The 22,500-nt window shown below is 37.6% G+C and overlaps 1 protein-coding gene across 2 annotated transcripts in view; it reads left to right on the top strand.

Annotated features, from left to right (window-relative positions):
• LOC136843346 (early growth response protein 1-like) overlaps positions 1-22,500 on the top strand; it is a 60,967-nt gene that overhangs the window by 14,414 nt on the left and 24,053 nt on the right. The window contains exon 1 of one of the 2 annotated variants that reach the window (XM_067111638.1): positions 18,017-19,164. The exons of the other annotated variant lie outside the window; for it this stretch is intronic. Within the exon in view, the coding sequence (XP_066967739.1) occupies positions 18,924-19,164 (241 nt within the window). The 5' untranslated portion in view covers positions 18,017-18,923. Of the gene's footprint in view, positions 1-18,016; positions 19,165-22,500 lie in introns of those variants that run through there. 2 annotated transcript variants of the gene reach the window in all.

Raw genomic sequence — 22,500 nt, 5'->3', positions numbered from 1 at the left:
TTACCAGGGTCGAGCATCGAGCCATTCAACTGGCAAAGCGTTACAGACTCCATTATGTAAATATTTTCTCCTTATAAACACCAGAGTTAATGACGGTTCTTCTCTACTTTGGGAATGTTTCTGCTATCAGATGATCCTTAATGACAGGGTACGGTCTACGTTACGTCATGTTTATGTTTACCTCTGTTTGATTACATAATAACTCCCTGCATATATACTCAACACAGCACACACACATATACTGTATATATATATATATATATATATATATATATATATATATATATATATATATATATATATATATGTATATATATATATATATGTGTGTGTGTGTGTGTGTGTGTGCGTGTGTGTGTGTGTGTGTGTCAAATTCAGTCTTCGTACATACCGAAATATTTTTGGAAAATTACCAGACACGTGGAATTACAAATAATACAAGTAAAGAAAATTAATAAAAATGCGATAATATTCACCATCCTTAAAAGAACTCCACTTATTTATTATTATTTCATGATAATCTTTGATTTCATTCTTGTTTGCGTCCAGTTTCTTAAATAGCTTCTATTCTATATAACATTATCTCCAAAATTTATTTCTCAGGCTATCACGCCACGATCTAAATGGGCTGTATACCTATCCTTCTTCTCTAGCATTATTATATTTGTATATATATATGATATGTATATATATGTATATATATGCATATATATATGTGTATGACATTTTTTTATCACACCGTGATTTATATACAATCATGAAGCTACAAATGTCGCTTGATATCAAATCCACGCTACCTCGGGAATATCCCCGATGGGGAATTATCACCGAAGGGGAATTTATGAGTGATAAATGGACGGGCACTGCCGAGTCTCGATCCCACGACACAGACGCGCCATCCAGCAACTCCAGTCGACGTTACCACTGAGCCATGTAGATATATATATATATACATATATATATATATATATATATATATATATATATATATATATATGTATATATATATATATATATATATATATATATATATATATATATATATATATATTTACATATACTTATATTATATAAAAATATATATATATGTATATATATACATACTGTATATATAAATTATTCCCATTCCTACGAATCCAGCAATCTCCGCCTCACGATTCTTCTTCTCGTTTGCCACCTTGCGCCAACACCGTCTCTAGAAGATTTTGCGCAGCGTTGGAGTACTATTAATAACAAATGAGTCTGAGGCCCATTTTTTTTTTTTTTTTTTTGCATCCACTGGCTTAGCGAGAGTCTACTTCCTGACTACGCAGACGGTGCCGTTAGCCCCTGTGGCACCGAAAATGGCTGCTGCGCTTCTTGATTTTCGTGTTTTCAGGAATATGTACGGAACCTGAAGTTAGACGATTAATTCGGTGTATGGTAATTATGTGTACTGTATATATATATACATATATATACGTATATAAGTGTGTGTATGTATGTAGCATGTATATATATATATATATATATATATATATATATATATATATATATATATATATATATATATATATATATATATATATATGTATAGTGTGTGTATATATATAAATACAATTATATAATCACTGAATAAGTCCCTGAGTACGTGTATTATGAGTTCATTATTGAAATATCTAAGAAAAATGATTGATGAAACACGGAGCCAGATGATTTATAAGTATACTAATATCCTGTCGACCAACACTAAACAAGCACTTTTAAAAATTTAACCGAAGTCTCTCTCTCTCTCTCTCTCTCTCTCTCTCTCTCTCTCTCTCTCTCTCTCTCTCTCTCCAGTATATGCGTGAATGCGATGTTAGCTACTATATCGAAAAATGCATTATTAAAAAGTGGTCAATCAAACGTGGAAAATCACTAAAGATATTTAGTAATTATATAGGGCTGCTTCATTACACGTTCTGTCGCATGTACTCACTTTCATATATTCCTCACAGAATTAAGAGTCTGCAGATCTACGCGTATCTATGGATATCTCCGTATACGAAAAGTTCCTCGTTGGACGAGTCGGTAGAGTAGTCGGCTAGCACTCGCTAGGCCCGAGTTCGAGTCTCCGGCCGGCTAATGAAGAATTAGAGGAATTTATTTCTCGTGATAGAAATTCATTTCTCGGTATAATGTGGTTCGGATTCCACAATAAACTGTAGGTCCCATTGCTAGGTAACCAATTGGTTCTTAGCCACGTAAAATAAGTCTAATCCTTCGGGCCAGCCCTAGGAGAGCTGTTAATCAGTTCAGTAGTCTGGTAAAACTAAGATATACTTTTTTTCCGTATATGAAAAGAAGACAATAAAAAGGAATAAATCCGTATATTCACCTTTAAAATATTCAAATTCATACACCATCATTAAAATAATAAATACTGTATCTAACTACAAATGCATCCACGCAAACTATTCCATAAAAATGAATAACAACAGAAACACGGCAAAAATGAAAATCATTAATTCGTTCACTGCGGTGAAAACATCCGCACAAAGGGATGATTATAGACCTGCCTGTGAATACATTCATTTATGCCCTCCCATAAAAATGAATAACAAAAGGTCACCCATCCATAAATAAACCCATAGAAATAAATAAGAGTAGATGCACCCAAGCCCTTATTCGAGGTGTGGGACACCGAGACTATATGATTTAAGCGTTTCTCCTTCCATCCGCGACCGGCGTTTCGAACCATCAATATCTCTTAAGAACTGTTTTCCACCTCGCATGACCTTATACAGAAGAGCTTTACGGTGACCCTGTCGTGACCCCGGTCTGTCTATTTTCCCCTCCGCTAAGGCGTTGTTCGGTTATCGATTATGTTCTTGACTCATTGCAATATCCCCCTGTGGGATTCGCTGGAAGAGAGAGAGAGAGAGAGAGAGAGAGAGAGAGAGAGAGAGAGAGAAATGGTGTTAGACTGCTGCTCTTTTAACCTTTTGATGATTATAACTGAAATATATGGGATTCTGATTCAGAATTTATATGCTGCACGAAATTAGAGGTTCTTGAAAATGTATATAATATTTATCAGGAAATATTTAAGTATATGTATGGTCTAAATAACCTGTGTGAGTGTGGATGCGTGTGTGTGTGAGTGTGTGTGTGTGTGTGTGTGTGTGAGTGTGTGTGTGTGTGTGTGTGTGTGTGTACGCTCATTTAAAAGTGTACGTGATTGAGGTTCCAACCAAGTGCGCAGTCTATGCATGAAAACGTCTATTAACAAAAACTGAAAGGCGAGTTATTTAAATCCTTTAAAACTATTCAATCTTTCATAAAACGAGAGAGAGAGAGAGAGAGAGAGAGAGAGAGAGAGAGAGAGAGAGAGAGAGAGTGTTCATCTTATCAAAAGGGAATACAAATCGAATGTATGGTGCAAAATATTTGCACTTTCTGTAGACATCTGTAGACCAGTTACCCAGATCTAACCCAATGAAATATGAATCGAGTAAACGAACGCATGACGTCAATATAGTGGACAGCGGATACGGACGAGAAAGGGTTCACACGTTGTTTTGCCCAAAATCTAATGAGGTCCTTGTTCTTGGCCTAAGATGCCCCTGTCTTTCGCACAATTGTCAACAGCGAAAGTGAGACGAGTCCTCCTGGGAAATATTCAGTATCCGTGAAAATGCTTACTCATAAGAGGCAGAGTTGTCAAAATAAACAAGATGTAGGATTTGCTCTGTCAAGGACAATTTCGTGAAACCCTGGACTATTTTTTCGTCTTTGGTTTCTTGCTCACACACACAAACATATATGTATATGTATATATATATATATATATATATATATATATATATATATATATATATATATATATATATATATACAGTATATATATATATAGTACATAATCTATTCTATCAAAAGAGATGACTATATCTCCTTACCCTCATATTCTCAGCATGTCTTTTTTTTTTTGGGGGGGGATGAAGTTGCTAGCCCCATGCCCTTCTCCACCCTAGTTGTGACCCACCACAGTCGACTAGTGATCCTCTAGTAACTCTCTGCTTAGCTCAACAGAGGCTCAATGGAACTGAACGAAAGTTGCTTAAGTATCCTTAGTCGTTCGGGTGTAGAAGCCGAGAAGTACTACTAATGAGGTCAGTGTCTTAACCACTACACCAGACGTACATACACACACACACACACACACACACGCACACGCACACACAAAAGCTTTCGAGCTCGCGCGCGCATATATGTATGTAAAAATAAATAAATGAACATATATATACATACATACATACATACATATATATACAGTATATATATATATATATATATATATATATATATATATATATATGTATATATGTATATATATAAACAGTATATATATGAGAATGGCGTCTGCGTTATTTTATTATAACGGTATTATTTAATGTTGCAGTCTGCGCAAAGCCTAAACTCTCCTTCCATTTTAATAATTTTTTTTACTTATTTATCTGCTTACCTATTTATTTATCAGTTCATATTTTTTTCCAATAACTTGTCTCTTATCTCTGTAACTTCTTTCCAATGAACACCATATTCTTCGTAAGCCTGAATTTTAATTCAATGGCCCCTGTAGGCTTGTTATACACGGATAGGGGTTTATTTTCTGATAATGATAATAATAATAATAATAATAATAATAATAATAATAATAATAATAATAATAATAATACGTACAACTAAAAACACGATTCAAAAGTACAGGGCAGCAGAAGAAACGGCACGTACAGCAAAAGGGTGTGACTCAGATTCTTTGAATTTCATACAACTCTACGCTCTTCAGAGTACTACCAACCCCCACCCTCCCAAAATGTCTTTTTGCGTTAACAGTGATCTTTAAAGGTCACAGGATATAACTGATAAAACTCCTAGGTAGAGTATCCGGCAAAATGTAAATTTTAGGGACATTTTTTTTTCTAGCGGTTCATATTGTAATAACAGCGAAGGCTATATTTAGCGATTCCTTCATCTTGAAAGTTGAGGTAAACTTCTTCGCATACTTTTATCAAGTGAAATGTGTTAATGACAGGAGTGCTATGAGTAGTAAGATATTAAATATTCTAGATATTATATTATGTCTTGGGTGTTAATTACTGACACCTTACAGCTAGAATCAGTAAAGCGTCTCGGTTCCTTTTCTTCTGCAAAAGAGCAGATTCTCTTTTGGAACAGAGAACTAAAATCTTTCCAGTCTCATATTTTCTCTCCTCAGATACTCTGTCATTATCCTGACTGACAATGACTTTATAAAACAGAGTGTGTTATTTGTACTGGGTTCCAATATCCCCCTGCAATAACACGTGGCACGACAGCGCATGCGCGGAACTGGTGATGCACAGTCCTATCATCATTATCGAAAATGGCTCTCTTAAAATTTCTGGCAGTCCGCCTAAATTGTGAGTATTTTATAGCTTGTGTTCCATGAGAACTAGAAGGGTGATCTTGAAGCATTCGTATACATGTATGTAGAGTATGTAGTATACATATACTGTACATATATATATATAAATATCTGTATATAATATATATATATATATATATATATATATATATATATATATATATATATATATATATATATATATATATATATATATATATATGGTGTGTGTGTGTGCGTGTGTGCGTGTGTGTATATATATATAAAATAATAAATACATACATATATATATATATATATACTGTATATATACATATATGCCTATATATGTATAAATGTGGATATTGACATTTCCCACAAACAAGCTTGCAAGTATTCCTGTCTTTTTTCAAGGGTATTGATAGGGCGAGGAAGCAGTCTAGGCCCTTCCATCTCTCCAATTGAGATTTAATGAATATACTGAATTGTTTTGCCGTGCTTCCAATCTGGTACACTTAGTTTGACATACCGGCCAGCTATCGCCAGCAACACCCGATCAGTGATGTTTTCCCCTATATATCCTAACCATATATTTTCGTGAGATTACAAACTCGCACAAGCAAAGAAAATTACTACCGCGTTGTCAGAGTAAGTCGAGCGCAATCTGTCAGCCGCAGCCTCGCTGCAACGATGAGAAATAAATTGTAAGGAAAAGAATAAAAGAAATCTAAATCCTATCCACTGGGTAACAGGAAGTAACACAATATCCTGTTTTTGCCGTTTGGTGATAGATAACTCGCGGATTTGCAAGAAATACAAATATTGAAACAGTTGATAGCGGGGAAGTTTCCCCAGATTTAGGAAGTACCGTACTTGTGTAACACAACCGCGAAGAAACATACGCAAACTCATGTTGTAAACAGGATATTGCGTATGCAAGACGGCAAAGAGATAGAGGACAATGCGGATACATATTTGTATTAGTACTCAATTCGCTCTACCTCGGAAATAATAACGAAGGGGAATTATAACTGATATATGTGTGTACATATATATACACACACACATATATATATATATATATATATATATATATATATATATATATATATATATATATATATATATATATATATATATATATATATATATATATATATATATATATATATATGTGTGTGTGTGTTTACGTTTGTGCGTCTATTCGTTTGTTAGTTCACATTTTGCATTATACGCTTTTTTCCCCATAGGAATGAGTTCGCAGGCCCCACCACCTTTTTCCTAACCCCAGCTCACACTAGTACCCAATTAAAGTTGGACGCCCTGCTGCGTCACAGGCCGGGAGCAAACTACAGACCCGTCAAACGATTGCTAAGACCTGCACCATCTCACACAAAGGACCTCTTGCTCGGTAGGCAAGAACCCTACCGATCACACCACTTAATGCAGTAATCCGTTTTTCCTAATAGGACGTTTTCTGAGAAAAAAGTAATTAAATATAACAAGTCGCTTCATGGGCAAATAAGACCTTTTGTGTTCTGAAGCTTTTTCCGTTCTGAGCCATTTTGCGTTCTGATGCCTTTTTCGTTCTAAGGCCTTTTTCGTTTTAAGGCCGTTTCCGTTCTAAGCCCTTTTGCGACCTAAGGACTTTTTCGTCCTACAGCCTTTTCCGTTCTGAGACCTTTTCCTTTCAAAGACCTTTGCGTTCTAAAGCCTTTTCCGTTCTGAGGCCTTTTCCCTTTAAAGACCTTTCCGTTCTAAGGCCTTTTTCGTTCTAAGGCCTTTCCCGTCTTTTCCGTTCTAAGGCCTTTCTCGTTCTAAGGCATTTTCCGTCTTTTCCGTTCTAAGGTCTTTTTCGTTCTAAGGCCTTTTCCGTCTTTTTCGTTCTAAGGCCTTTTCCGTTCTGAGGCCTTTTCCTTCCAAACACCTTTTCGTTCTAAGGCTTTTCCCATTCTAAGGCCTTATACGCTCTTGGGCCTTTTTCGTTCTGAAGCCTTTTCCGTTCCAATGCCTTTTTCGTTCTATGGTTTTTTTTTTTTTTTTTTTTTATTTTAGCCCTGAAGCCTTTTGAGTTCTCAGGCATTTTTCGTTCCAAGGCCTTTTGCAGTCTAAGGCCTATTCCGTCCTCAGGTCTTTTCTGTTCTAAGGCCTTTTCCGTTCTAAATGCTTTTCCCTTTAAGGCCTTTTTCGTTCTAAAGCCTTTTCCATTCTAAATGTTTTTCCCTTCTACGGCCTTTTTCGTTCTAGGGCCTATTCCGTCCCATGGCCTTTTCTAGTCTAAGGCATTTTTCGTTCAAAGGGCTCTAAGGCCTTTTTCGCTCTAAGGCCATTTCCGTTCTAATGCTTTTTCCCAATCTAAGGCTTTTTCCGTTCTAAAACACCAGCTTTTTGACCGTCACCCTCCTCCGCATCTCGTCATTTGTCTCCACGTGACCTAAGTAGGTCAATTACGTCTCTAATCCACCTTTCCGCGTACTAACTTTTTTTTTTCTCGTCTGCTTCGCATCTGTACGTTTCTCATCCTGTCGGACTCTCTCTCTTAGCCCAGTTGTATTATGCAGACTTTATCTCAGTAACTTGTTACTATTAGGTCTAATTCTAATTCGCATTTATTGTCCATGCTAAAAGAAGAAAGTTTGCTAAACAATTTTTTTAGTTTATTATAACTTTTCGTCCCATGGACATTCTTCTTTTCTTCCAAATCTTATATATATATATATATATATATATATATATATATATATATATATATATATATATATATATATATATATATATATATATATATTTTATATAATGTATATATATTTATATATATGTACATATATATATATATATATATATATATATATATATATATATATATATATATATATATATATACATACATACTTACATATGCATAATATATATATATATATATATATATATATATATATATATATATATATATATATATATATATAACTGTGTGCTGTATATATGTAAATATGTGTGTTTATGTCTGTATTTGTTTGTATGAAAACTGTCACACATTCGTGTGCTTGCAGTCAAAATATTCATATTTATATGCATGCACGTATGCATGCATGTACGTATGTGTAAGCGTGTTTACTACAATGCGCCCACAGACGAACGCACAGTTCTTGCTGTCAGCCTCCGAAATCATTCATTCATAAGCTTTGCCATTGAGTCACTCATCGTTGCTTGGCGACCAGCATAATATGACGTCTGATGGCAGATTGACTGGTGGAGGAGGAGGAGGAGGAGGAGGAGGAGGAGGAGGAGGAGGAGGAGGAGGAGGAGGAAGGGGGAGGTAGGAGGGGGAAATAATGTGGGGGTGTTTGTTTACGGTTGCCTGTAAAGCCGAAGCCTTTTAGCGAACCTACGCATTGCTAATTAATCCAGAATGCTCTTCCACGAATATACTTCATTAACTCTCTCTCTCTCTCTCTCTCTCTCTCCTTTCTTTTCTGTTTATGCTCTTTTCTAATGCGGATCGGGATAAATACCGCACGCAGATTCTCGGAAGGGGAGATTACCGAATGAAATGCGTCAGTCAGCTCGGCTAAATTAAAATCTCAACAAGTAACCATGAATACATGTCAAACCACGCGCCATTCGTCTCATCCCCCGAACCAGCATCACTTTTGTTCTCAAGCAGTTGCAGCCCTAACACCGCCAACCCCATCCCCTCCCCCCACCCCCTTAGGGCCGATCACGCTCCTTCATCTAAGGATTCAGAAAATGACCCTGCTCCATTTTAAAAGTCTTCTTTTCATATGATACATTTTTTGAAGACTACATTTTCATGCGTAGATTCATTTCGGCGAAATTAGTTCATTATAGCTCAATACGGTTTCAGAGAAATCTGAAATTTGTTTTACTGCATAATGATAGAAAAGCCACTTAATAATCTCTGCATATGCTGTGAATCATTTCTTCATGGACAAGCTACGATGAACCCATCAAACGAATGAACTAATACTAAATAAAATTGAGTAAAATTAACTAAATGGTATTATTTGACGATAACTCCACGACCATTTCGAGATTCAACCGAGGCGAAAGCTGTAGAATTTTAGAGTAGTAGGACGTTGCACCATAGAAGGGGTTAGGTTAAGATCAACTGGTTTGCATGTATTTCAAATGGAACGGTGTCCTAAGAATCCTAATTATAAGTTTCGGAGAGTTCTCTCCAAGTTTTAGCAATAAACATCTCAATAATTCAATTCAGTGGAGACAAGAATTTCGTAGAAAACGTGAATGTGCTATAATAATGACTGGAAAAACTGCACGCTATGAAGTCCTAAATATCTGGAAGAATGATCGAAAACAGCTCTTCAGTTCTCAGACATCGAGATGAATTAGTAATGAATGAATAGTCTAAAATTCTGAATGAATCTTGTAACGTTTGCATTTTCTTAACTAATAATTCCAAGGGGAAGATTTACTTTACTACGAAGTTATTTGTAACTGATGTTGTCCTATAGTCAAGAGCGTTCTACGCAAATTATCAATAATTACAGTGTAGCTATGAATTGACAGCAGTCATAAGTTGTGGATAAACACTAAAAAAAATCTTGTAAATGTAACAATTTCTGATAAATAATCGAAGAGGTTACGAAACATTTTCTTTGAGGAAATTTATAGCTAAATAAAAGTTTTAAAAACGGAAAAAATATAACAAATATTTCTCCCGCAAACATATATTTTTGAAATATTTCACATATGCATAGAACCGCTTTTTCCCGTATTTTAATTCGATAAATAATGCTTTTGTTCTCTTCAGTTGTAAAGCAAAAGTTAAAGTTATCCAATGACAAACATGTATTTGTAATAGCCATATTGACCTTCGCGCTTTCCTCACACTTTTTTGAAACGCTCATCGCTATAAGTCTCGAATCCAGATGAAGAACATATTAAGACACCTGACCTTCCGTGGTGGGATTCGAACTCTGGTACGGTAGGTTGAAAGTAGACCAGTATATATATATATATAAATATATATATATATATATATATATATATATATATATATATATATATATATATATGTATATATGTAATATATATACGTATATATGTATATATAAATATATATGTGTGTATGTATATACGCATATATATATATATATATATATATATATATATATATATATATATATATATATATATATATATATACATACACACACACACACATATACATATATACACGCATGCGTTTGTGTGCAAGTCATTAACATCAAGCAAAGCACCAATAACAATTGTGAATTCACAAAAATTTTGCTACCTTTCAGTATCAGGGAAATGGAAAATTATCTGGGTTATCAACAAATCACCTTTCGCAGAACAAATAATCGTTAACATTTTTCAATCCTCGTTGGTTCATTCATCCGACATTTCAGGACAAACCAATTTTTCTGCTTTGAATAAGAAATCCCTCAATTTTCCATAATTACCTTTCATCGAACCTTTTGTTAAGTGAATATAATTATCAGAGAATTTTATGCAAAACTATCGACAATGATTTTGATGATATTGTTTTCAAGCGGACTGAATTTTTTTCATGTGTAGTATGAATGAACTTTAAATTTTTTGGTTATTTGATTCTGTCTGCTACGTGTCTATTCTGGATTACAACAAAGTTGGAGGATCAGTTACTTTTATCATGGACTCTTTCAGGCGTTTGATAGTTTTATTCTCTTAAAACAACAGGAACACGAAATTTTGTATATCATTTTTACGCACACTTTTTTTGAATTTCTCAATACAATGTCTTTCGTCGTTTCGATGAGAATAATTGTGTAAAGATATTGAAAGGGCTACTTGCTAAAAGGATAACAATATATTCAAAATACTTTCAGAAGCCGCAGACGTGGATCGGTGTTGCAGAGTGATTTCTAAAGCCATCTTGAACAGGCTGCTGTGTCTAGTTTCCTGATTTGTCTCTTTCATTGAAAATCGCAAACAGTTAGAGGATAATTTTATGTCTTTCTGTTTCAATACTCTTCCGTCTTCCTTCACCAGTTCTGCAACAAACAAAACTCTGCAATGATATTGCTGCCTCGTTATATTAGGTAAAACCGGCGTCGGGTCCAGGGAGTTTTTGAAAATTACAAAAAATTGGAGAGAAAATGTATTGAAGAAATCCACATACGGTTTCGAAGGAGCGTCATGCGCCCCCTTCAGTGTGGAGACGCTGAAACTCGACAGCAATTCATCTTGAGTGAAGCTACCAAAAAGAGAGACAAAATAATAATAATAATAATAATAATAATAATAATAATAATAATAATAATAATAATAATAATAATAATAATAATAATAATAATAATAATATATTATTATTATTATTATTTTTTTGCATGTGGATTTCATAAATATATTTATCAAATATATTTTTTTCTCTATTTTGTGGTTTTTTTCAAGTTTCAAATTTCGATGCTGATCTGTTACCATCAAGTAGAGCATTCCTGCAATTGGAGATATTTTTATTATAGTGGCTTGAAAATTAACGGAATGGCGCTGATTGTATTTTCTAAACCGTAAAGTAATATTATTTTTTGCAGCCTGGAAACATGCGAAAGCTATGTTGATCTCTGGGAGCATAAATCAACTTCAAGATGAGTTTTAAAGTTTTATCTAAGTTTAGGAGAAACGAACAGGCGAGAACGCAGACCGAACAGGGACGAAATTGCTTTCCTCGTGGTTTCCAGTTCAGTTAGACCGCTTAGGGTATGGCTTAATATTGATAAAAGCTCAAGGCATTCTCTATGTAGAGTAAAAATGTCGGATCTCTCCTAGACAGTGACCCCAAGCAAAGTTCGGGAGTCGTTATCTAGGAAAGATCCAAAATCTTAACCACGAACTTGATAATAACATCCATCTGCACGTGCATGTGAAAATGAAAAACAGTTTTGAACAAGAATAAGAAAATCCCTTCTCCAGGAGTTTCCCCTGCGTTGAAGCCTACAGGGTCAAAGGTCATTCTTTACGCAGACCTTATTTCACACTGAATGACGTTAATAAAGCTGTTGGCATGTTGATGGAAGGGTGAAAAACATTCACCATGGCGCATTCCTTTGCGTGTTTTGCCTGCTCGTATCACATTCCTTGCTGTGTTTACCTGCCAATAATTTCTCTAGTCTTGCTGACGGCATCAAGCCATAGTAAATAGGATGTCGGAAAGCTATTCAAGGAACAATAACACCATTCGAGTTGTGAGCAGCGCGCTCACAACAACAAGAAAAACAACAGCAGTCATGACGTCATCTCCTTCGTGAATGTGGCCAAGCGATTGCTCCCGCCGTCTGTTGCACGTACGAACGCCATTGTTAATTGTTATTTGTTGATGGTCGTTGTTATTGTTATTGGTTTGCCACTGAAATGCACAGGTGATTTTACAATTACCCAACACCCACCGCCTCCTCGTTTTCGTTTGTGAAATCTGTTTATGTTATCTCCCTCTTTTCTCTCTCTCTCTCTCTCTCTCTCTCTCCCCCCCCCTCTAGAGTTGTGACGTCATAAGATGGCGGTGGATGTTTACGAATCATTCTCTTAGAAATCTATATTTACGTGAAATGACCTCCTTTTCTCCTTTGTGCAGACTTTCAGTGTTTTACTCCAACTGTGAAATAGCTTGTTTTCTCTTACCAAATGTGCGTAAAACCAAATATCATCGTGTCTGTTACCTACACATAAAATACATTACAGCTCTCAGGAATAAATATACATGCATGCATACATAAATTATATATATATATATATATATATATATATATATATATATATATATATATATATATATGTGTGTGTGTGTGTGTATGTACGTAAGTATGTATGTATGTATTTATGTATATTTATTCCTGAGAGCTGTAATGTATTTTATATGTAGGTAACAAACACATGATTATGTATATATGTATATATTCATATACATAAACACACACACATATAAATATATATATATATATATATATATATATATATATATATATCTAAATACATATTACTGAAAAGTTGTTTCCCTTAGTAGGGAATTTGTGGAAACCAATAACCAGCCAATCGTAAATCCTGTTATAGGTTTTCCCCACTGAGAATAAGCAAACAGAATCTCCCGCTTTCGTCTTTTAGTCTCCGAATGAATGAGGAGACGGTTCAGAAAATTTCACCCGCATCTAAACTCACCTTCCCAACACCTTTTCCCACTCCAACCTCGTCTATGTCGTTCCTTAGTTTCTCCACGTGACCGAACCACTCAAAAGACTCTCATCCATTTTCTTACCCGCGCTAACATTTTCACCGCATCTTTTCATCTGTTCTGTCCTTTCTTTTCATCTTTTTTTTTATTTGCTATGCACTTAACATATACTATGAAAACAATTCAAGCCTTCGTATAAAACATTCTCTTCTCACTTGAGAAACATATAAAAAATATTAAACATACATAGACGTGTATACGAAATATTAAACCGACATAGACATGTATAGAAAATTATAAACAGTCATAGACGCATAGAGAAAACGTTAAACAGACCTAGACACATGCATAGAATATTAAACAAACATAGACGCATAAGAAAAACATTAAACAGACAGACACACACACACATACAGAAAAAATTGAACACACAAAGACTTATATTACACAATCGTGTGACAACCACTTGTACACCAGACCAATCTCTTTTACAATCCACACTTCCGAACACTCGATTCTCATTAACTTACAAACTTCTGTCGTGACAGCTGTATCGCGTTTATCGAAACTTTCATCTGGGTCTGTGTATCCATCATACAGCTTTTCCACTTTCAGCTTCTTCGCGATACAAAGTTGCTTCCCAATAAGTACTTGATACAGACCGACTTCCTCGTCTGTACCCACACTTCTCTTTTCCTAGCTGTCCTTCTTTCAATTGCATTGTTGTCTCATGTTCATTAAGTTATTATGCACCTTTTCTTGGTATGCCAAAGAGCGCCTGAATATATATATATATATATATATATATATATATATATATATATATATATATATATATATATATATATATATATATATTATGTATGTGTGTATGTATATATATGTGTATACATTATGTATATTATATATATATATATTATATATATATATATATATATATATATATATATATATATATATATATATACACATACACACACACAGTATATATCCACAAATATCGTTTAATACCCAGTTCACCATACCTCGGAAATAACTTGTACCTGAGGGGAATTGTAATTGATAAGTGCTTTGTCACTAGTGGGATTCGAACCGTTGCCTGGTTTATGTCAAGATGTATGTGACAAAGCTCATAATTAGCCACGTGTTACAAATTTACCAATCAGCTATCATGGTAGAGGTAAGCTGATATCGATTCTAAGTACGCAACCTGAATTCGACAGGCATATGCACAGCAGAGTCAATCTCGACTTACACCACTCTTGATGGCTCAGTGGTCTAAAGTCACTGTACATCGTTGTTTCTGAACCAGGCAGCGGTTCGAGTCCCAGTGGCGAAGAAGTACTTACCAATTATAATTCTACTTGAGTGGAAGTTCCCCCCGAGGTAAGGTGAAATCGATATTAAACGATATTTTTGTCCAATTATTTGTGAATATAAGAAATGTATTGGGGTATGAGATAAAAGTAATGAATATATATATTAATATATATATGTGTGTGTGTGTGTGTGCGCGCGCGTGTGTGTGTATGTATGTCTGTCTCTGCGCGAGCGTATCCGCTAGTATGTCAATTTAATGAGTTTATATAATGACTCGAAATTACAAGAACATGACTGAGTCACTCACCAGAGTAACTTTGCACATGTTTTCTTCGTTAGGGTTGGCATCATAGTTATTAATATTGCGACTAATATTCTTATTTGTCGTGATAATGCTTTCCACTTTTCGGTGCTGTGAGAGTTTTTGAGAGAAGTCGTGAAGATAAAACGGATTTTGTAGATATCGTGAAATTTATTTCGTGGTCATTTGAGGAAATGATTGTGCGGATAAGAAGCAAAAGAAATGAGTGAAAATGATGGATTAGAAAACGTCATTTGGTCTCGAGAAAAAAAAAATGTCACAGTAAGCGACAGCTTCACAAAAAGGTTCAAAAAGAAAAAAGGGTCTTGTGATAGATATTAGAAAAAAAAATGACCTAACAACCTCTAGAGAAGCAAATGAACAATAACAAACAAATAAGCGACAAGAAATCATCAAAAACAGCATCGAAATACAAACGTCTGATGAACCCATTGATGATGATGATGATGATAATGTTGATGATAACGACGAAAAAGAAGAGAGAGAGAGAGAGAGAGAGAGAGAGAGAGAGAGAGAGAGAGAGAGAGAGAGAGGATATGAGACCCCTAAAGGGGACAGTGAGTATGCCGTGACGTCACGAAGGGGTGACAAAGTAAACAAAGTTTTGATTCGAATGACGTGCGTTATTAGCCTAGCTCACCGCAGCTTCCTGGGTTACTGCAACTTTGTTTTTTTTATCGTTATTATTTCATAGCTCGGAGAATTACTCTCCCTTCTCCTCCCTTCCCTTGTTTGGTTGGGTCACGTCATCTCGAGGATGACATAACAGCGTGTGCATGTGCTTTCAAGCATGCATTAGTAAATTCACTTCCGAATTTGGCAAGATTGTTGGGGCTAATCAATTAAACAACAGCGCTCACTCGCTCATACATTAATGTGTGTCTAACTTTTTCTTTACATTTATCAGGATTACATTTATCCCGATCATTACTTCTGCTGCTATTATTATTATTATTATTATTATTATTATTATTATTATTATTATTATTATTATTATTATTACAGGTACTTTCCACATATATGTTTTTAAACACACAGCTCCGGTTTTAGTCCAAAATTAGTCCTGTCTTTGCATTTATCACGATTACATTTACGCTGCTGTTATTATTATTGTTATTATTATTATTATTATTATTATTATTATTATTATTATTATTATTATTATTATATAAAACTGTGTGTAATTCTTAACGGTACGTTATAAAACACCCAGCTCCGGTATTAGTCAAACCTTAGTCGAGTGCATTAGCTATAGAGTAAAGAAATAACGACATTAATAAAAAAAATGCTTCGTCAGCTAAGACAGGAATCTCTGGAAACACGGAAGAGAAGCAGAGCTCCGGAGCTAACGGGTGATTATATAAGTTATCTCTAATGCGGATATGGTTAGCATTTCTCCTTGTAATAATAATAATAATAATTATTATTATTATATGCGTAAAAGATCCTCTTCCAGACAGGCGATATTAAAAGTTATTTTTACAATTGAAAGCAGCAAATACAATAGTCATATTTAATAATAATAATAATAATAATAATAATAATAATAATAATAATAATAATAATAATATTATTATTATTATTATTATTATTATTATTATTATTATTATTATTATTCCTTACAAAGGGTAGGGAATGACGGAAAATCACTCAAATTTAAACTAATAAAATCATCATCTTCATTTGCATTAAAAATAACAAACGAGATGTTTGCTTAGAGAAAACAGAGTTTATGAAATAATAAACTATATAAACTGGTTAAGTCGGTAATTACGCTTTTGCTTACAGAGCGAAAAAAAAAAAACCCGCATGAATGAAGCGTTACCTCAGGTATCGTCAGCGTTGGTAAGCGACAGAAGAGAGAGAGAGAGAGAGAGAGAGAGAGAGAGAGAGAGAGAGAGAGAGAGAGAGAGAGAGAGACCAACAACAATGCCGGTCAAGAGAAAGATTCTTTCCCCGTTCCTACCCTTCCCTTCCTCCCGATCGCATGCAAGACTGAATGGTAAAGATAAGCGCATTAAGTTACACGAATAAAAGAGTTCAAGATAAGCGCTGCATTCACACGCCTTTAACACTGTAGCATCGTTAGCCTACACGTGACGGAGTGTGTGTGATGTTTTAAAGCAGAAGTCTTTCCCGCTCGCATTGTGTAGCCCAGCCACATTTCCATTCTTATTGTTGCGAGGGATTTGCTTTTTTCTTTCTCTCGCTCCCTCTTCCTTTTCTCGCGACGCAGCTGCTGCAGCGGTAGTACAATAAGATTTCACGCTTATGGCCGAAGAGCTGCTTTTTCCCATTTGCGTAGGTTGGGAGCTCTACAGGCTTACAAACAGGAGGCGCGAGCGAAGCCACGTCTAATGAGCGCTCTAGTATTGGCTGTGTGTGTGGGAGGGACCTGCGGACAGGTTAGAAAGAATTAGCAAATTGCAACCGCAGCCTTTTGAACAGGTGGTGGGAAGTGGGCGGTGCTTACTGATTGCTTGGCACTGCGAGAGATTTGAAAGGTATGAAGTAATGGACGGAACTTCCTTTTATTTTGTCTCTGTCGTGACTATCGCTCTCTCAATCTCTCTCTCTCTCTCTCTTCGCGGATGAACAGGAACGTTTCCTCATAAAATCACTGCAAAACGAGCAACGTTCCAGCAGATGCCGTGATCTCTTTGCAACGTTCACGTTGTTCAAATTGCAGGTGGGAGGAGCTGGTCAAGTGCCCACCCCCGCCATGCAGGGAGTCACGTGACTTGGTCAGGTATAAGGGGGTGGTGCTTAGGGTATTTGCGCCAGTCTACCTTTTGGCCCATCTGGTGATCTGGGTATTCTTCTTCCGCTGCCGTTGGCGACAACATGCACGTCCGTCAGACTGAGCAGAGGCACATGGGAAGCCCTCACTGGCACCCGTAGGTGAGCACCTGCGAGATATCTTGCCGTAGCGTCAAAGACTCTCTAGGATCTCATGCACTGCCCCGACACGTAAGAGAGAGAGAGAGAAAGAGAGAGAGAGAGAGAGAGAGAGGGAGCATCATCTTCTCGAAGCAAAGTCAAAAAGCGCGCTGAGAGTGACGTCGCCTGCTCGGCTACGCTCGGGTCTATGTCGGTTACCATATATGGTTATGAGGCGGCCCGCAACGGTGACGTGTTGGTGGAAGCAACATGGCTCTCTCAGCTGCAACTGCACATGGAGATAAATTGCCTTCAACAGCCATTTGACTGCGCTTCTTTCGTTCTTTATGGATGGAATTAGTTTCCCTACCTCAAAATAAAGCTCAGACCGATAACAAAAGCACCGCTGAGTGCGTTGCAACAGAACAATTCTGAACTTATCGACTTCTCTCGCTAGAGTACGGAGAAGCAGCAAGAGTGACGTTGTGTGACGTCATAGCTGCGCGCTGATTGGCTGCTCAGCGTGATGTCGTCCCATTCATAAAACTGGCGATGCAGACCGTCGAGCTGGTTAGTGAGACTCGTGGCTGTGTGGCAATAGGAGGTTGACTAGTTAGCTCGTCGTCGGCACCTTGGCTCCACTGGAAGACTTCAAGTGGTCGCTCGGGGCCAATCGTTGCCTCTGGCGTCTGCCTTCCATATCAACCATATCAGGTCAGGGGTCGTCACACCCCAATACACCTGTGCAGGACACGCCGCCTTCTCCAGCTTCGCTTAATACCAGTGAAGAAGAGCTAAACTTTGACACCATGATTATGGACGGTATGGACCCGTTGCCAGCCATGGCAGAGCCAACAGTGTCCTTCAGTTTGGTCAGCTTCGAGTCCTTCTCGAAGAGTGTGGATTGCCTTCCCTCGCCCTTGCCACCAGCCTCCATTTTTGACAGACCTGGCGAGGATTGCCTCAACACTCCTGTCACCACCTCAGAGATGCCCTCATTCTTTGCGCCAGGGGGATCCCTCACAGATCCAGAACCGCCCCCAATCACAGGTAGGTGTTGACCTCGTCTGGCCCCGCCTCCTTCTAATGCCTCCTCCTTCTCCTTCTCCTGTCTGTCACCTTCTTCTTCTTCCTCCTCCTACTCCTACATGGGGCTTTCACCGCGTGTTCTAGGTTCCTGCCCTGTGCCCCATCTTTTGCCCAGTGCCTCGTGCCCGGCCGCCTGCGACACACGTGCCCTCCCCCACGCCCCTCTTCCTCAACCATTCTCTACCTCACATTTAGGCTGTTGGTGGTGGGACTCCAGTGCCCAATGTCATGGTGATATCTACCTCGTGTTCTTACCCAAGTGTTACATCTTGGCATCACTCAATACCCACACTTACACACACCCCTGTCCGTGTGACCTCAGTGGCAGTCATGTCCTCACAACCTTCCCTGTGACGAAAAGCAGCAGCAGCAGCAACAAAAACAACAACAACAACCACTTGTTGTTGTCACGGGGAGGAAACGTCCTGCTATGCAGTGGGTGTCCTTACAGGCACCTCCTCCTCCTCCTCCTCCTCCTCTTTACCTACAGCAATTTGGCACCGGAGTGGTGCCATCCTTTCCGTCCATGAAGGAATGGTTAGTCATGGTGTTCCGTTTGCCTTGTTGCAGTGAAAGAAAGAAATTTGCAAACATGTTGAAAACTACAGTGACACGCGTGTGGTGGCTCTGTTTGTGTGTGTATGTGATCGATTGCGTGTCTGTGACATGAAAATGTTTGTGATGCTTCACGTGTGAATAAACCCTATCCAGGAATGACGAATCTCCCTCCCATCATCACTTGGACAGTTTCAGAAATTCTCACTTCAAGGCCAATTGCATTCGTTTTATTTTAAATTTAATATTTCATATTTGTTTAGTTGATGATACTTTAAACTTTGTATCACACACAGACGTACACGTACACGTAACTGTGCCTTTGGATCTTTTACTGAACTGGTGTTAGTGCAATTTGATGTGGTAAAGAATTTTGTAGCTATTAGGAATTATAGCACAGTAGTGATTAATACAGAGAGAAAGAGAATAAACATGAACTTATTGTTTATTATTCTGCTTTTATTTGGTAACATGATTTTATGAATCTCTCTCTCTCTCTCTCTCTCTCTCTCTCTCTCTCTCTCTCTCACACACACACACACACACACACACACACACACACGCACACACACATACCACTGGGTTTGTGATTAATAAGTGTATATGTTTCACTCTATCAGCTGCTATCAGTTCTGATCTTATCACTCTTCCGGGGTGAGATTATATACTCTTATCACTCGTAGGAAGTTGTCCAACGTTTTCTCTTTTTTTCTCTCTACTTCGATAAAGCCTAAAACGGAAGGAAGTTGACTAATACTCAAAGGCACTCACAGATGCACTTCGAAGGGCATAGCAGTGTTATCGATAAAAACCCGAGTCACGGAATTAGTGCTTAAAGATGTTTCATTTACTTGTACCAGATCTTTCTCAGCATATGACTCTCCTCCTCATTTTCCTTCGACAGTTGCCTTTCCCCTTTAGGATCTGACAGTTCAGAACACAGGAACTCGTCCACGCATGGAAGGAAGTGTGAAAACACATTGCAAACGCTCTCACGAAGTCACTGAAGTGACACTTCGCCAAGCACCTTCAAAAGGTGCCACAGAAAACGTGAGGATGTCAGCCGAACTTGGCACTCTGGCATCAATAGTTTCTCTATGTGTGACTATTTTCATGCGGTGATTCGTGTTTACTTTTACCTTCCGCGCCGAATTGGCATGGCTGGGCAGTGCCCAGTGCCAGTAAAATGCCTTCCGAGCCATTTTTACTCCTGACACTGCCAAGCGTAACTGATGCAGGGGCTAAATCCGTCAGGGAAGTCTCCGGGAATAGCTCTGTTATGTCAGCCAATATGACAGTGGTACTTGGCATCGCTCGGGATTAAGTTCAGTGCCAAGATACCGACAATAGTATGACTGAGAATGCTACGTAAGGCTAAATCTGGGTAGATTCCTGATGGCTTATCGACAGACTTCCGCAATCTCTCTCTCTCTCTCTCTCTCTCTCTCTCTCTCTCTCTCTCTCTCTCTCCAAACATTTCTTGCTCTTATGTCTGGTGTTTCCTAGTGTGACTGAGAACTGATTATCGTGCTTTATTAGGTGTTTGTTCGCTTACAAGAAAGTGTTTACAGTTATGCACCTGTTTGTGCTTAGACTGAGGACAGCCTCATTACACGTGGGGTATTTGTCGCTGATCATCCTTGCATTCTCTCTGCATCACAGACGTTTTTAACGCATTCGGAATTCCTGGCATTCCTCCACGTTTGTTTGTTACATTGCATTTCCCGTGACCCAATCAAATTCCAAGTCACATATGGTCATTGTGTGCCTTCTGCCGACGATGTGGTCTCCTGATCTATTCTGCATTCGTTCGCGCCCTTTAAGCAACCCCTTCTGCCTGAGGAACGATGCCTCTTTCAGGTGTTATGAAAAGACAGGTCATTTTCATTGCATCTTTGAGAAACAGAGTCATTTTATTCAGCAGCGGTGCCCGATATGGGTATCTGAGAGATTGGCTGCCCCTTGGGAGAGGAGAGCGTGCCTGGGTAGGGGTATGCGAGCGAGAAGTCGGGCCAGACAAAATGACGTAATGTGACGTAGTGCGATGATGTCATGTTTTCGAGCTCTCAGCAATCTGGTGGTATTTGGCAACGCTCTCCCCGTCTCTCTCTCTCTCTCTCTCTCTCTCTCTCTCTCTCTCTCTCTCTCTCTCTCTCCAAGGTGCAATCTAACATTATTCCGTGGGACATACTCCGAATGTTTTTGCACTTATTAATATGCAATGTATCACTTAGGTATTACGAAGATAAGATGATTTCTCAGGTATTCCACGGTCAAGTCTTTTTGGCTACGACCGCACGTGTTTATAAACTTAGCACTGGAGATGTTCATAAATAGAACCCGTTGGTCCACTTCAACCCTCTTACAGGGTACTTAGGAACATCCTTTGCAAGGTAAAATGACAAGCCTGTGCATCAGAATGCACAAGAGGAATTAAAAAATCAGTGTAATGCATAACTTGTAATACAGCATTTTTTATGCAATGCACAAGTACTACGTATCTGCGACCATGAAATCTAGTCTCTAACCCTTTCAGTTTACTGTTTTGTTATGAAAGTGGCCTTGAGAAATCCTCTACCTGGTTAATTCTAATGTAGGAACTTATAGGAATACCAGAAACCACCTGTATCACGGCCTAATACAGGCGAACTGAGCAAAGTGTTCGGATTGAAGCTTGTATCGTTGAAATGTCATCACGTATTGTGTTTTGATGACTTCACTGGAGATTGGAAGTAGGAACGA

The sequence above is a fragment of the Macrobrachium rosenbergii genome, chromosome 11 (assembly GCF_040412425.1).
Source record: "Macrobrachium rosenbergii isolate ZJJX-2024 chromosome 11, ASM4041242v1, whole genome shotgun sequence".
NCBI lineage: Eukaryota > Metazoa > Arthropoda > Malacostraca > Decapoda > Palaemonidae > Macrobrachium > Macrobrachium rosenbergii.
Note: the sequence above shows the minus strand (reverse complement) of the source record. Positions and strands in the feature narration are given on the sequence as shown.